A 15,054-nucleotide genomic window follows, 5' to 3' on the forward strand; every position below is an offset into this window, starting at 1 on the left:
TTCAAGGCCTCAAAAACATCTCAGACAAACACAATTTGGAGATAACGGTCATTACATTTGCGAATGGGTAATGCAAAAAGCAAGGACGGTGAACATCAACTAGAAGAGGTCGTTCCTACAGGTAAAAAACACTGCACCACTTTTACATGCATTTTTACCATTAACAATCTTTTAACAAAAGGTGTTGCAGGTCAGATTAGCGGTACAAATCATGAAGAATACAATGCAACCTTGATTCCCTTTGATGAACTAGATGGAGCTAATTACGCGACGGAACCCGGTACATAACTTTTTGCAGAATCCTTTGTTGTAATGCTTGACTTGCATATCTGACATAGTAATATAATTCTTGTGTTACAGCCCCTTCTAGCGAGACAAATATTAAAGAATCTAATTCAAGCATCGTAAACGTATCTGGAAATGTTGACCCAATATACACGACGGAAACAGGTACATCATTGAACAGAAATTTGTTTGTTGTTTGCCTCGATACCAGGCAGACATTGGTTTTGTATTCATGCTGACTAGAAATGTACATATGGATCAGAATGTTTAAGGGTTGGGTACCATTCTTTGTTGTAATGCCTGACTTGCATATCTGACATAGCAATATAGTTCTGGTGCTTAGTGGTGCCTCTGAGATTAAGGACCATGCTTATTGTGTTGCAGCCCCTACGAGCGAGACAAATTTTAAAGAATCTAGGGCAAGCATCGTAAACGTATCTGAAAATGTTGACCCACGATACACGACGGAAACAGGTACATCATTGAACAGAAATTTGTTTGTTGTTTGCCTCGATGCCAGGCATACATTATGCATCATAATGCTGACTATAAATCTACATGTCCATCAGAATGGTTGAGGGTTGGGTACCATGCTGATGGTCAAACTGAACCGGCTAATCTGACTGAGCTAAAAGTTGACACAGAAGGTATGCTCCTTCCCAACCGGGTTGTGCAGTGCTGGTTCAGTGTGTTATATTTGTTTTTTTGTTTGTATTTATAACATGATGCAGACAACACGGTTTCCGAACGGCTTGAAACTAGAGATATTTCTCAAGGTATCCATAGGCATGATATCCACCTTCCCAACCATCCTTTAACTTGTTTTCTTATTTGTATTTATACATGCAGACGTCATTGCTTCCAAACATCATGAAACTATAACATTCAATATTGAATGCAAAAAATACGCGGATAATGCAAGGGCGGAGTACAATGCAAGGAAACGTGCAGCTTATCGGATTAAACGAAATCAGGATATTATCAGCTCACAAAATGAGAATCAGCCGGTAGTTGGAAAATCTGGTAAGCTTGATGGACACTCGAAGTTTGATGTGCATACGTATTTTGCGTACTACGTAATATTGTGCTTATATCCCGGGCAACAGATTTTAGGATGCACAATAATTTGCCACTTATTAGATCATAGGGATCATATCAACGCTCGTAGGCGGGCTGCTTATCGCAACAAGTTGTCGGATGTTTTGGGTAACCAACAAGTCATTGGGAAGTCTGCCAGTCGCCAGTCTCTATCAGATATCACAAATGTTCTCGAAAATAGGGAGAGTACTAAACCTAATGTCCAAGATGTAAATGCACTTGCCCCTCAATCCTCAGGTAAGCTTAAATATTATTATCCATGATATTCGGTATGTCAAAACCATTGATGTCATTAGCTAACGTGTGTTGGGACAACTTTTGTTCACCAGACAACCCAGCTAACTCTAACTATCCGGCATTGTCGCATGATGCGTCAACGTTTTCTATTTCAACTGCGGGTCTTTCTGGTCTCGTTAATGAGAATGAAAGTCAAGGTGATCATAATTTGAGTAGTCATTGAACATATTTCTCACATTTATATGTTTTATTCTCTAATATTTGTGTTTCCCGCTAATGACATCATATGCAGTAGCAAACCAGTATTACACCCAAGAAACAGAGGATAGAACGGAGGCAGAACGCAAGAGAGACCATAGAAACGCACTGAGAAGGGCCTCCTATCGACGGAAAAAACTACCTAATGTCCTAGATGGAAATGCAAAGACCCTTGTGGTTACAGGTAAGGTTCAAAATGTTTTTAATATTACAGTTGGTATCGTCTATACCAATTATCATAATTTTCTGTGGTCAAATCCGGTTCACCAGACAACCCAACCAGCTTGGAGTCGTTTCCAAGTTCAAATACGTTGTCAACTGTAACCATCTGTGACACGGAGCATCAAGGTGATCATAATGTTCATAATCATCCACCAATTACATAGGCATATCTGTTTTTTTCTCTAATATTTGGGAATGTAATCTTGTAAGACACCCAAGAAGCAGATGATAAAACGGAAGCTGAACGCAAGAGAGACCATAGAAACGCCCTCAGGAGGGCTTCCTATCTGCGGAAGAAACAATCTACCGTACAAGTTGAACATGCACACAACCTGCGTTTATCAGGTATGCTATTAATGATTTAATCATTATGGTAAGCCTTGTTTTTATGAAGAAGCAATAAAATCTCTGCTCAACTTTTGAATGCAAGGCACCCACACTGGCTCTAACTATACATCATTGTCGAATGATGCGTCGGCACTTCCTGATTCAACGGAGGTCTCGACTGGGATCGTTAATGACATAGAGCTACAAGGTATTGTAGTATTGTTCTACTATAACAAAAATTGCTTGCATCTTAGTTCCATTATTTTTTATTTACGGTAATGTTTGTAATGGCTCCAGACGGGATATTGAATGACATACACGAAACAAATGAAAGAACTGAAGAAGAACGCAAGAGAGACCATAGAAACGCCCTAAGGCGAGCTGCTTATAGGAGGAACAAGGATAAGCGAATCCATGATCGAAACAATAATGCATCTGCTACTTCAGGTATGTGCGTATGTTTAATTACTGTTTCTATGGCGGTCCCTGCTACTCTATATGTGACTCCCCCAAATACGATAAATCAAAATTTCCTATTTACGTATTGAACTTATTTTTGATCCAGACGACCAAAATAGCCCTAGCGTTACAGAATTAATGAAAGAGGGAGCAACATGTCCCCCTTCAACTGTAGACCAGTCTGTCATTCAGGACACTGTTCTAGATAGGATGCATACTGACAATGAGCGGAAGCGTAATTTAACAAACGATCAAAGGGAGACGAAAAACACAAGGAGCAGAGCATGCCATCAGAAGAGAAGTGACGAATTAACATTCGAGGACAGAGAAATAATCAACGAAAAAAGACGCGAGAGGAGCGTGCAACGCCGTACAAGCATGTCGGCGAATGAGAAGGGGGAGTCAAGTGCACAGAGAAAGGCAAATTATGACCGAAGGAAAAAAAACACCTTGCAAAGAATGCATCGCAATCCCCCTTACAGAACTAGCAATCTCAGACTCCGAATGTCCCGCATTCCCTAGCCGTGCATCAATCGTCTCCCAGGCCGCAAAAGATGATTCATCTGATGACGATCCGGGGACGCATATGCCGACATACTCTGCCGTTGCCGCTGGTAAGAATTTGCGAATGCCAGTTTCTTAAGCTCATTCTCGGCATGTCGTTCTAACATGATTGTGTTCGTTCTCACTATCTGTATGACGACAATGCAGAGGACATCGATGTTTTCCAAAGCGGGACCATGCGTCATGAGCATGAAGCACATGAATTGATTGATGAGGAGTACTATATGTTTTGCAACGAAGGTATTGCAAACGCTACACTATTTATGATTTGGAGCTCTTTTGTAGTCTCGTTTATTTGTTGTTCGTGAATTGTACGTGATTTTGCATCAAATCCCCTTAGGGTCCGATAATGACGCATTGGATGATGATGAGGAAGCGAGCAAGTCTACCGATATGCTTAGCGAGATTGATCCATTTGACACTGTCTACTCAAACATTCCAGACAGCACTCACATCCTGAAACTCGGTGAAAATTGCAAACACTGTATGGCCAGGAAGTTTGAATCTGAGACTGACGGCTTCTGCTGTCGCAATGGTCAGATCCAGCTTAAGCAACCGGAACCAATCCCAGAGCTAAAGAGGCTATGGTCCAGCATGGATGCAGATTCTAGACATTTTCGGGAGAACATACGGTTCTTCAACGGGCATTTCGCCTTCACCACCCTTGGCGTCAGCCTAGATGAAAACTACACAAACATGAGGTCTGGGGTGTACACATTCCGAGCTCACGGCACCATCTACCACAATGTCCATTCGTTCGGGCCAAGCTCGCGTCCAGAACATCTGCAATTGTACTTCTATGACGACGACCCTAACCTAGATCATCGTAAGGCGGCCACCAAGCAATTAGACCAAGATGTCGTGAAGAGGTTAGTAGACATACTCAAAGAAAACCCATACTCCCAGCAATTTAGGAGTTTGGGTGCACGAAAGGACAGCCTTGATGATTATAGGATAGACCTAAACACCGATAAGAGGCTGGACCAAAGAAGGTATAATAGACCGGTGTCCTCTGAGGTTGCTGCAATTTGGGTTGAGGGCACTGACCTAGCAAAAAGGTTTGACCGCAAGATAACACTTTGTGGTAACAACGACGAAAGGCATAGTATTCGTGTGACCTCGGGGGCATACGACCCGTTGTCTTATCCATTATTCTTTCCAATGGGGGAGCTAGGTTGGCATCCGAAGCTACCCAAACGTAATGTTGATTGGGATGTTGTCCAAATCCTCGTTTGTATCATGATGATGAGGATGATGCAGGTATGTCGTTTTGTGTCCCACTTTGTTAAAAATATCTTGTTGTGTTTGAAGATAATGCTCACGCGATCTAAATCAAATGTGTGCAGAGGGGAATAGCAGGTTATGCGTCTCCGTTAGAGACTACTACTGTTACATGCTGCAAACAAGGCCTGCAATCTTCAATCCAATTCTCTGTGGAGCACGCCTACTGCAGCAATGGGCGGTTGACATGTACATTAAGATTGAGAGCTGTCGGTTGAGGTGGTACAGGAAGAACCAGACGCAAATCCGTGCCGATCTATATAAAGGAGTTGTTGATGCAATAACATCCGGGGAGACCCGAGCATGCGCTGTTGGGAAGAGAATAGTTCTCCCTGGAACTTACCCTGGTGGCGACCGCGACATGAAGAAGAGACATATGGATGCCATGGCAATTGTACATACATACGGGAAGCCTGATATCTTCTTGACCATGACTTGCAACCCTAAATGGGAAGAGATAACAAATGAGTTGCTCCCCGGACAGACGGCGCAAGACCGACCTGACATTGTGGCACGCGTGTTCTATGGCAAGCTAGAGGCTATGAAAGATTTGTTGCTCAAGAAGATGGTCCTGGGTGTTGTTGTTGCTTATGTTTACGTAGTCGAGTTCCAGAAGAGAGGCCTCCCCCACGCACATTTTTTGTTGATCATGGATTCAAATTACAAGCCTCTTGTCCCAGAGCAGTATGACCGACTCATTTCCGCAGAGCTCCCAGACAAGCAGAAGTATCCGGAATTGTATGCAATGGTGGTAAAACATATGATGCACGGACCATGCGGTGCTCTCAACCCGAAGAATGTTTGCATGCAAGATAATGAATGCAAGTGCAGATACCCGCGGCCGTTCAATGAAAACACGATACAAGGCAAGGACTCATACCCAGTTTATCGTCGTAGAGACGATGGTAGACACGCTAAAGTTCGAGGAAAAATATTGGACAACCGATGGGTTGTGCCATATAACCCTTGCCTTCTGCGGATGTTTAATTGCCACATCAACGTCGAGGTCTGCTCTAGCATAAAGGCTGTAAAATACATTTATAAGTACATTTATAAGGGCCATGATAAGGCTTCTTTCTGCATAGACCAGCCAGACGCTGATGGTAACATTGATGAGATCAAGAGATACGTTGACGCAAGATGGATCACCCCTCCGGAGGCTATGTGGAGGATATTTGGTTTCCCACTGTGTGCCAATTACCCTCCTGTCTTGCAGTTGCCTCTTCATCTCCCAAATATGCACAGGGTTGCATTCAATGCACAGGCTGACTTGAAGAATGTTGTATCCTCCGAGAATGCTTCAAAATCCATGTTAACGGAATATTTCAAGGCAAACGAAAAACACCCTTGGGCAAGGCATATATTGTACAAGGATTTCCCCGGAAGCTTCACGTGGGAGAAGAAGAAGAAGTTCTGGAAGATGCGTGTGGAGCGTTTTCAGATAGGTCGTATTGTGTCTGCCAATCCTGCCGAGGGGGAGCGATACTTCCTTCGTGTGTTGTTGAACCATGTTACGGGGAAAACATCATTTGAGGACTTGCTCACCGTCAACGGCGTTGTATGTGGGAGCTTTAGAGAGGCCGGTGAAAGGTTGGGACTCATCGAGGCAGACAACACGCTCGACGACTGTCTTACTGAGGCGGAGCAGTGGGCTATGCCATGTTCTCTTAGGAGGCTCTTTGCAACAATATTGGTGCACTGCGAGCCAGGCGACGTGCGTGGTTTATGGGATAGACACCTGGAGGCTATGTCTGATGACTACCGTCGGACACGCACGTCCCCAAACGAGGTGGAGCAGATGGTGTTGCTTGACATTAGGGGTATGTTGCAGTCTATGGGTAAAGACATTATTGATTTCGCTCTTCCAACGATCGATGATGCATTTGACCCAACCGAGGGCGAGGCCAGAGAGATCATCGAGGAATCAACTGTTGAGTTTGACGAAAGTGACACTAAATTGTCATCTTCCCTGAATTTTGAGCAAAGGGCTGCATACGACGAAATACTAGCGTCTGTTGAACGTGGTGATGGGGGTATATTCTTTGTTGATGGTTCGGGGGGTACGGGGAAGACCTTCCTCTACAGGGCGATGCTCGCCAAGGTGAGGCGCGAGGGCAAGATTGCTATCGCTACCGCGACGTCGGGTGTCGCTGCTTCTATCATGCCTGGCGGCAGGACTGCCCACTCAAGGTTCAAAATCCCACTTAGTTGCGATGATGGAGCGTCGTGCAACTTCACCAAGCAGAGTGGGACCGCCAAGCTGCTAAGGGTTGCCTCATTGATACTATGGGACGAGGCCAGCATGACTAAGCGACAAGCGGTTGAGGCATTAGACAATAGCATGCGCGACATCATGGGAATACGCGACCGACCCTTTGGAGGAAAGACAGTTGTTTTTGGCGGGGACTTTAGGCAGGTGCTTCCGGTCGTCAGAAGGGGGTCACGGGGCCAGATAATTGATGCAAGCCTCCGAAGTTCTCATCTATGGAAGAGTATGCGGCAGCTTCGGCTCATCACCAACATGAGGGCTGGTAATGACACTTGGTTTGCAGATTACTTGCTCAGGGTCGGTAATGGCACTGAGGAAGCCGACGACCAAGGCAACATAATACTCCCTGATGATATTTGTCTGCCATCAACAGGTGAGGTTGACGACCTGGAGAAGCTGATTGACCACGTGTTTCCAAGTCTAGATGACAACATGGCAGATTCGAGTTACATGACATCTCGCGCAATCCTTTCCACGACAAATGACAACGTCGACAAGATAAACATCCGCTTGATAGAGCGTTTCCAAGGAGATGAAGTAATCTACCATAGCTTTGACAGTGCGGAGGACGACCCATATGGTTACTATGCTCCTGAGTTTCTAAATGGATTGACTCCCAATGGTCTTCCTCCGCATGCACTCAAACTAAAGCTGAACTGCCCTGTGATACTTCTAAGGAACATTGATCCAGCTAATGGTCTGTGTAACGGGACTAGGCTTGTTGTTAGAGGCTTTCAGATGAACACCATTGATGCAGAAATTGTGATTGGACAGCACGCTGGTAGGAGGGTCTTCCTTCCTCGAATACCTCTATGCCCATCTGACAACGACATGTTTCCTTTCAAGTTTAAGAGGAAGCAATTTCCTATAAGGCTTAGCTTTGCTATGACGATTAACAAGGCTCAAGGGCAGACCATCCCCATTGTTGGTGTGTATCTACCTAATCCAGTGTTCTCTCATGGTCAACTCTATGTTGCTTTGTCTCGAGCCACCGCGAAGAGAAACATTAAAATACTTATCCAGAAGGAGAAGCCAAAGGATAAGGCCAAGAAGCAACACAACAACCCGAAAAAGCGTAAAAGATCGGCCGTTTCCTTGCTGACTTCAATGAAGAACATCGTCTATAAGGAAGTACTTACAGGATGAAGTTAGGTCTTATAAGACCTGGTGGATTTATATATGCATTTTACATTTCCGATGGTTAAGAATTGCTGAAATGCGGTTCTAATACCACGACTTACATCTAAATGTACTCTTACATCCCAAATTGCACAATCAATTTGCATTGCACTAATAATAAAATGTGCTTCAATTGTTCGACATAATATCCCTATTAAATAACCCATAAAAAATTATGACACAAGGGATCATTAGTGTTTCGGCCATAGCAAGATTGTGGTCAATAGTGTCATTTAATGGCAAAAATAGAGTAGCATCTCACAGGGATCCTTGCTCTCCTTACATGAACATGCACATAACCAGGTAAACAACACCACATGTCATGATTCAGAAGCAAATGCATCAGACTAAAAAATGTTTATAACCACATAGCAAATGAATGGCATCACCTGGATGAATATAGTCTCTTTCTTCTCACTTGGTGTTAAATGGACTACTTGCACTGTAAGTTAGACCTAGAGAGCACGATCACTTCATAAAAGGAGAAACCTTGCTGTAAACATTGACAATGAACATGATTATAGTTTGAAGTATAGAGTATACAAGCATAGAACTCGCATGATGTTGTTGGGATTCATGTGAACGGGGGAGCGGGGAGGGGCCACGAGGTCTCACCTTGCCGCCGAAGTGGTGGGGGTTGCGGAAGACGGCAGAGTGGTAGGCGATGTAGACCACAGTCTGCACCACCGTGACCCGACCTCTTGGTGGTGCTTCTTCCCTGCGATCTAGACGACAGGCTGCACCACCGTGGCCGCGTCTTGGCCGTCGGGGAGCCGTCTTCGCCCTGGCCCTGCCTGTGAGTGCATCTCATGGCGCCTCGATACATACGCGAGCAGGAGATCAGTTCAGGGATGCAACAAAAGGATCATTGGAGGAGTAAAGGGGTCGGATCTGCGTACCGGAGCTTCTGTCATTGCAGATCGAGTCGCCCCGCTTTGGATCCACCTTCGAACTCGCCGGAGGCCAGCACCGCCGCGGATCCCAACCGAACGCGACCGGATCCAGCACCCACGCTTGGCGACGAAGACTGGTGCAGTGGCTCATCAGCGGATCCCAACCAAACGCGACCGGATCCAGCACCCGCGCCTGGCGACGAAGACTGGTGCAGTGGCTCATCAGCTGATCCCAACCGAACGCGACCGGATCCAGCACCCGCACCAGCACTGAATCCAGCACCCGCACCCATCAGTCACGCACGGCTCGCCGGAGACTGGTGCGGTGGTTGCTGCAAGATGGCGTGGTGGTTGCGGGCTCGGCGACGCGCGCCGTGATGCAGCGGGGGGAGGTGACAGGGCAAGAGGTGGCGAGTGAGAATCATCGTGTGAGGTGAGTGGAGAGGAGAGGAAAGGGACTGATGCGGCGGGCGGAGCCGCGCGGCCGCCAGCTTGTGCACGAGCGCGGCGATGCGGCGGCAGAGGGGAAAGTGGGAAGATGAAGTGAGTGGAGGGGAGTGGAGCGACTGGGTTGGATAAGGCAAGCGGCTGGGTAGGTGGAAAGGCGACCGGGGCGGGGGAGGCGGGCCGTCACGCGGGGGAGGCGGGCCGCCGCGCCAGCCCGTGACGCATTTGGTTGCGCCTGGACGTGTTGTTTCTGGCCCGTGTAAATTATTACATTTTGTTGTTTGAAGAAGGTTTGGTTGCATGTTTTATTTTATTTTTTATAGTTTTTCTTAGCCTACAAAAATAATCTAAATAATTATCAAATGACAACTAACTTATATATGAACATTCAGGTTTGTCGTTTTTCCCGAGTTTTAATGTGTAGGACACTTACATAAACAACATATATTTCTAATAAAATCAAAAAACAATTTTTTTGCATAGAAAAAAGTTCTATTAGTTTCACTTTTTATATATATATTATATATAATAATATGATGCAGTAGGAAATATCATATATATTTCATCATGGTATATTTGTTATTAGCGGACGTTTGAACTTTTTTTGTAATTATTTTTATAACTCACAAATTAACATATATATTTAAGTATACATATCTCTACACGCGATATTTAGCATGCATTATCTTTATGTGACTTCAACAAACTATTTCAGAAGCCCGTGGCAACGCACGGGCACTCTACTAGTATTTAATTAATTTACCAAATGAAGGCGGCACATAAAGAGCATTGTCACCTGACATTTTTCTTACTATTCCTGGACACTAGCTGAATAGGATCTGCTGTATATATGCTTACGGCGGTGGCGGGGGCTGTGCTCTAGGTATGGCTGGGTTTCCAGATTTATGACTGAGGCAGTTTAATCGTAGATGCATAGATTCAGCTTCAAAAAATTGCTGGCTGAAGACACATCAGGAGGTGGTATGTTTCACCTTCATCTACATACAAGTATAAAGACCCACTTCATGGTACATATTCGGTGGGTACCGTGTGCTTCCTCATCTTCCCGCTCTCCATTTTCCTAAAATACCTCTAGCAGTACACTCTCCAGTCTCAGTAGACTTCTAACAAATGTATCCTTATCCTAACAACATGCCCTTCTGTCTCACACCCTTCCGGTCATCCCACACTCACCATATCGATTTTGCTAATCGCTGCCACCGAACTGTAAAACCCCCACCATCTGGGTATATCCTCTCTCATTGCTGTCCTAGTGTGGCTGCCTCTCCTTGCTGCAGCAGCAAAGATGCCGAGTTATATATTTTCAGAAACCTCTGTTACATGCCAATACGCATTTAAAGTAAACTGCGGAGTAGTTATTCAAACTTTGTGGCTTTATGCATGCTATGCCTAGTATAACACGGTTGACTTGACCCTATTCCTTGTATCTAGTATATATCTGCTGACCTGATGTGGTGCAAGAATGTGTTGGCAAGGGCTAACTGCATTCAGGAAGTTGGGACACATGCTTTCTTTCCGTTTTCCGCAGCAAGTTATCTGGAGCAGCATTCATCAGCATCCATACTTTTTTACATCGATTTCCCTTTCTTGTCATGGGTTGCCTTTTGTTCTTTTTGCCGTACCTGGACGGAGGCCATTTCTCCTGATGGGTAACCTATAGGTTTGAGGCATTGTGCTCTTCTTGTAACTTGAATGGTTAAATATACCAGGTCTGAAAAGCACAAAGTGACTTAAGATAAGGTTAAATTAGGGGCAGCTTGGAAGGAACGCATGATTTACACGTAGATGTCTACAAGTTCATCACTGAAGAAGGCCTGGTACAATGGTCAGACCTTGTGGCAAACAATTTATGTGTATATTAGAAACGAGAAGTCGGAGCCATTGGTGCGTACTTTCTTGACATCATAAGAGGAGCTCATAAGATAGCTTTGGTCTTTGCAGATAAGCACGAGTAGAAATTAAAAACACCGCCCATGGGCACTAACAGGCCGTTGATTATCCTAGTGAGCTGACCCTGCTGAGCCGCATGGTGCCTGTCAATGCTGTTGCCTGAATTTTATCTCCAAAATCTTGTCACTGTTTTATGATCTTGGGCATTGCCTCATCTACATTCCCTAGTCCAGCTGCCGCGGGTCCAAACATTGGATCCTTCGTCATCCTACGTCTAGGCTCATCTGAAGCAACTGAAGCTATTATGTATTTGACACGGATATTTGCTAACAGATCCAATACTCATGAAACACCCCTCCTCGTGCCTCATTGTTAGGGTACTCTGAATTATGTCTAGTAGCTTTACTAAAGTAGATACACACAAGATCTCAGATGTAACTGCCTTTGATACAACAGAAAACAGTAAGCCATTATGCTTGTAACTGTCAGCAACGTGCGAAAGAAACGTACATTTTCATGGAGGAAGCAGCACTCATCATCATTTATATGAATGATGATGCTTCATTGCACACCATAACTTAACTTAAACTTTTATGCCAGAATTGCTTTGTTGTCGACTAATCAGTCATCTAACAGGTGCTTTACCCACTAGGAGTGCTGCTGATGACCCAGGTAGCTCTCATTTGACAAATCACCCTACGGTTTGCTGTGCTGTATGGCTGATTCTGATGCACTCAAAGTGGAACGATGGGGAATAATGACCCTCCTTTTCCCTTCCTCTCCTAGTATTCGCTGCAGTCCTTATCGTTTATGTTGCCATATAGTTAATTTCAAGTTGCAACACATTCGCAATTTGTTAAAAAAAAACAAGTTGCAACAGCTATATAAATAAATCTATACCAAGTTGCAGTTGATTGTCCTTGGATCTGTCCATGCCAAAATATTTGCGGCGCAGTTTCACGATCCGTCGGGCTAATAACATTCAATAACATATCCAGAGTGCACTTTCCTGCAGTTACGAGTGGTGTTTCCGTGAGTTAACCAAAAACTACCACAATTGACGGAAACGTGACGAAAAACTACCACTCTACGATTTTGTGCCAAAAACTATCAAATTTGGACTAAACCGTGGCAAAAAACTACCAAGTCACGAAAGCGCTCGCTTCGCCCGCGCTAACCCCGAATCTGACCGGCTGGGCCCGCAAATCAGTAGCCACGTTGGCCAACGGACGGCCGCCGCGCGCTGACGGCCGTGAACGCCCCGTCCGCTGTCCGAATGGCGGCTGTCGGTGGGCCAATAAGTGAGAGCGAGCTCAGCCACTCGCTCAGTCTCTTCCTCCTCGCTCGCTCTCACTCGTCCTCATCCTCTCCCTCTCCCTGGTGCTCTGAGCTAGGTCAGCCTATCACCGTCGCCGACGCGGCCATTGCTGCCGGTAGAAGTTGAGGATGCCATCCTGGAATGACGAGGAGAGCTCGGACGAGGACATCAACATGGTTTCAATGGATCCTCAGCGCTTTGTAAGTGCATAATGGTGGAACAGAGTTAGGGTTAGGGTTAGTTCATCCAAATTGGAGATTCCAAGTTGGTTTTGGTTTGATTCGAACTTTCTTTTGCAGGAAACCCCTGTCAGTGTGGTGGAACCATCTTTCTGTGGTTCTTACACTGAATCTGAGCCGACGTGCATGATGCATCATTAGAGGCCGAAGAAGATGGTGGCTTTTGAAGGTGCTTTGACTGGGAGGCGATTCCTGGGTTGTCCTGTGCAGCAGGTATTAAATCTTGCACGCTAACTTGCTTTGTTGATGGAGATGTGCGATGTGTTTTGCTGCTGGAGATGTGTGGTGCAGCATGTGGTGCAGAGATGTGTGATGTGCAGAGATGTGTGTTGTAGTTTAGAACTGAAACTTGAAAGTGCCATATGTATGGAAGCTATATGTGAAAGTAGATCTTTAGTTAACTGAATTCAATACATGACTGAACTTGAGAACACCTACATGCAGAGATCTTTAGTGTACTGTGAACTGAATGTATTTGGTAGGTGTTAACTGAATATAGCTGTTAACTGAAAAAGAACAGAGTTAAATGAATTTATATCTATTGCTAAATATAGCTGTTAATTGAATATAGTCAGGTGTTGTGTGCTTACTATGAAAGAATTATGTTTGCATAATTCAGAGAGCATATTGATTTAAACAAAGGGTTTCAGTTAAATGAAATGACTTTATGACTTTAGTTATCTGTAGTAAGTTTGTTACTAAGTGCTTTGTGCTTAATTATAAATAATTGCTTCTGTAGGATGTAGGTGTGAACTGTGGGGTTGTGGAGTGGGTGGATGGTCCTTGGCCAGAGATTCTACAAAGGTGCCTAACAAGGATTTGGGACATGTACCATGAGCAGAACTTGGGGAGGGTGAAGGACAAACAAGCCCATGAGAAAGAGGTGGCCAAGCTACAGAAGGAAATTGATTTCCTGTCAAACAACTACAGCCAGTTGGTGGAAGATGTATCCAAGCTTTTTGACTATCAAGATGGCAAGATGTCTCATGACATGGACTATACCAGTCAGGCAATCAATGATCTAAATGCAAAGAAGAAACAACTTGAGGATCAAGCAAAGATTGAGATAAGTGTGGAAAAGATGAAGCTTGCCAAGGAACAAAGGTGCATTCTTCGAAGTCAAGCAGATATCATTCAGAACATGAGGAAGACCATGAAGGAAGTGGAGGGGGACAAGGACCTACTTAAGCAAGAGAAGAAGAAGCTGGAGTATTTGATTGCTGATCTGGTCAATGCTGGGCATGCCAGCAAAGATAAGCTGGAGAGGATCAATGCAATTATGAATGAGTGAAGTGCTTGGTGTGTGGGTTAAGTAATTAATAGGCCTATATATATAGCTGGCCTTGGAATGTCATGCATGTTAGGTGTATATTTTGGGAAAGTTTCATGTGCTTTCAGAATGGTATGAGGGAGGGAGGTACTCTTATGGTTTAAGAACTAGTTGGTTTTCTATGATGTAATGACTTTTATGTTAAGACCTACTATGCTAAGTGAGTACTCATGCTAAGTTAATTAAGTAAGAATGTTTTATCTATGATGAGTCTGTTTTACTCTACATATATCATGTGTGGATAACTGACAGTAGTGACATGGTTGGAAGTAGAAAGCAGCAAGTAACATATATAGCAAGTAGCTTAGATAGTCTGACAAGTAACTAACATATGTAGCAAGTAGCAAGTAACATATATACATAGTCTGACATAGATAGATAGTACTGCCATTCATAGTCTGACATAGATAGCAACTAGTAGTAGATAGTGCTGACGAAACTGAACCTAGGAACTTACTGAACTTACGAAAGTTCAGGACTAACGAAACTGATTTTTTTGCACTGAACTAACTGAAGGCAGCACTTCACTCCTCCTTCTTCAGCATCTTCAGGCGCTGGGAGTGGCGCACCGCAGTCACGGCCGCCCTTTTCTTCTTGCCCGGCGCCGGCTCCTCCACATCTTCCTCGCCGCCATCTTGTTCTTGCTTCACGACGACGCCGTGTGGGAGATCGACGACCTCCGGCAGCGCATCCACTTGGATTGGGAGGTTCCTGTCCCCCTCCACGGCGTCGAGGAC

General features: G+C 44.7%; 1 protein-coding gene across 3 annotated transcripts; it reads left to right on the forward strand.

The window, feature by feature from the left end:
* LOC123189188 (uncharacterized) lies at nt 1–14,459 on the forward strand. Of its 3 annotated transcripts, XM_044601537.1 has the most exons (15): nt 1–121; nt 191–280; nt 361–450; nt 670–759; nt 855–932; nt 1,135–1,308; nt 1,426–1,620; nt 1,713–1,817; nt 1,913–2,062; nt 2,149–2,226; nt 2,311–2,445; nt 2,531–2,635; nt 2,725–2,874; nt 13,048–13,200; nt 13,727–14,459. In XM_044601537.1, the coding sequence occupies exons 1-14, from the start codon at nt 64–66 to the stop codon at nt 13,095–13,097; spliced, it is 1,548 nt and encodes a 515-aa protein (XP_044457472.1). In that variant the 5' UTR covers nt 1–63; the 3' UTR covers nt 13,098–13,200; nt 13,727–14,459. The 3 variants fall into 3 exon arrangements, with proteins under 3 accessions (XP_044457472.1, XP_044457471.1, XP_044457470.1); XM_044601536.1 differs by lacking the exon at nt 13,048–13,200; XM_044601535.1 differs by lacking the exons at nt 13,048–13,200; nt 13,727–14,459 and adding an exon at nt 12,067–12,350.
* Nucleotides 14,460–15,054: the final 595 nt, after the last annotated feature.

The sequence above is a fragment of the Triticum aestivum genome, chromosome 2A (assembly GCF_018294505.1).
Source record: "Triticum aestivum cultivar Chinese Spring chromosome 2A, IWGSC CS RefSeq v2.1, whole genome shotgun sequence".
NCBI classification, from domain to species: Eukaryota; Viridiplantae; Streptophyta; class Magnoliopsida; order Poales; family Poaceae; genus Triticum; species Triticum aestivum.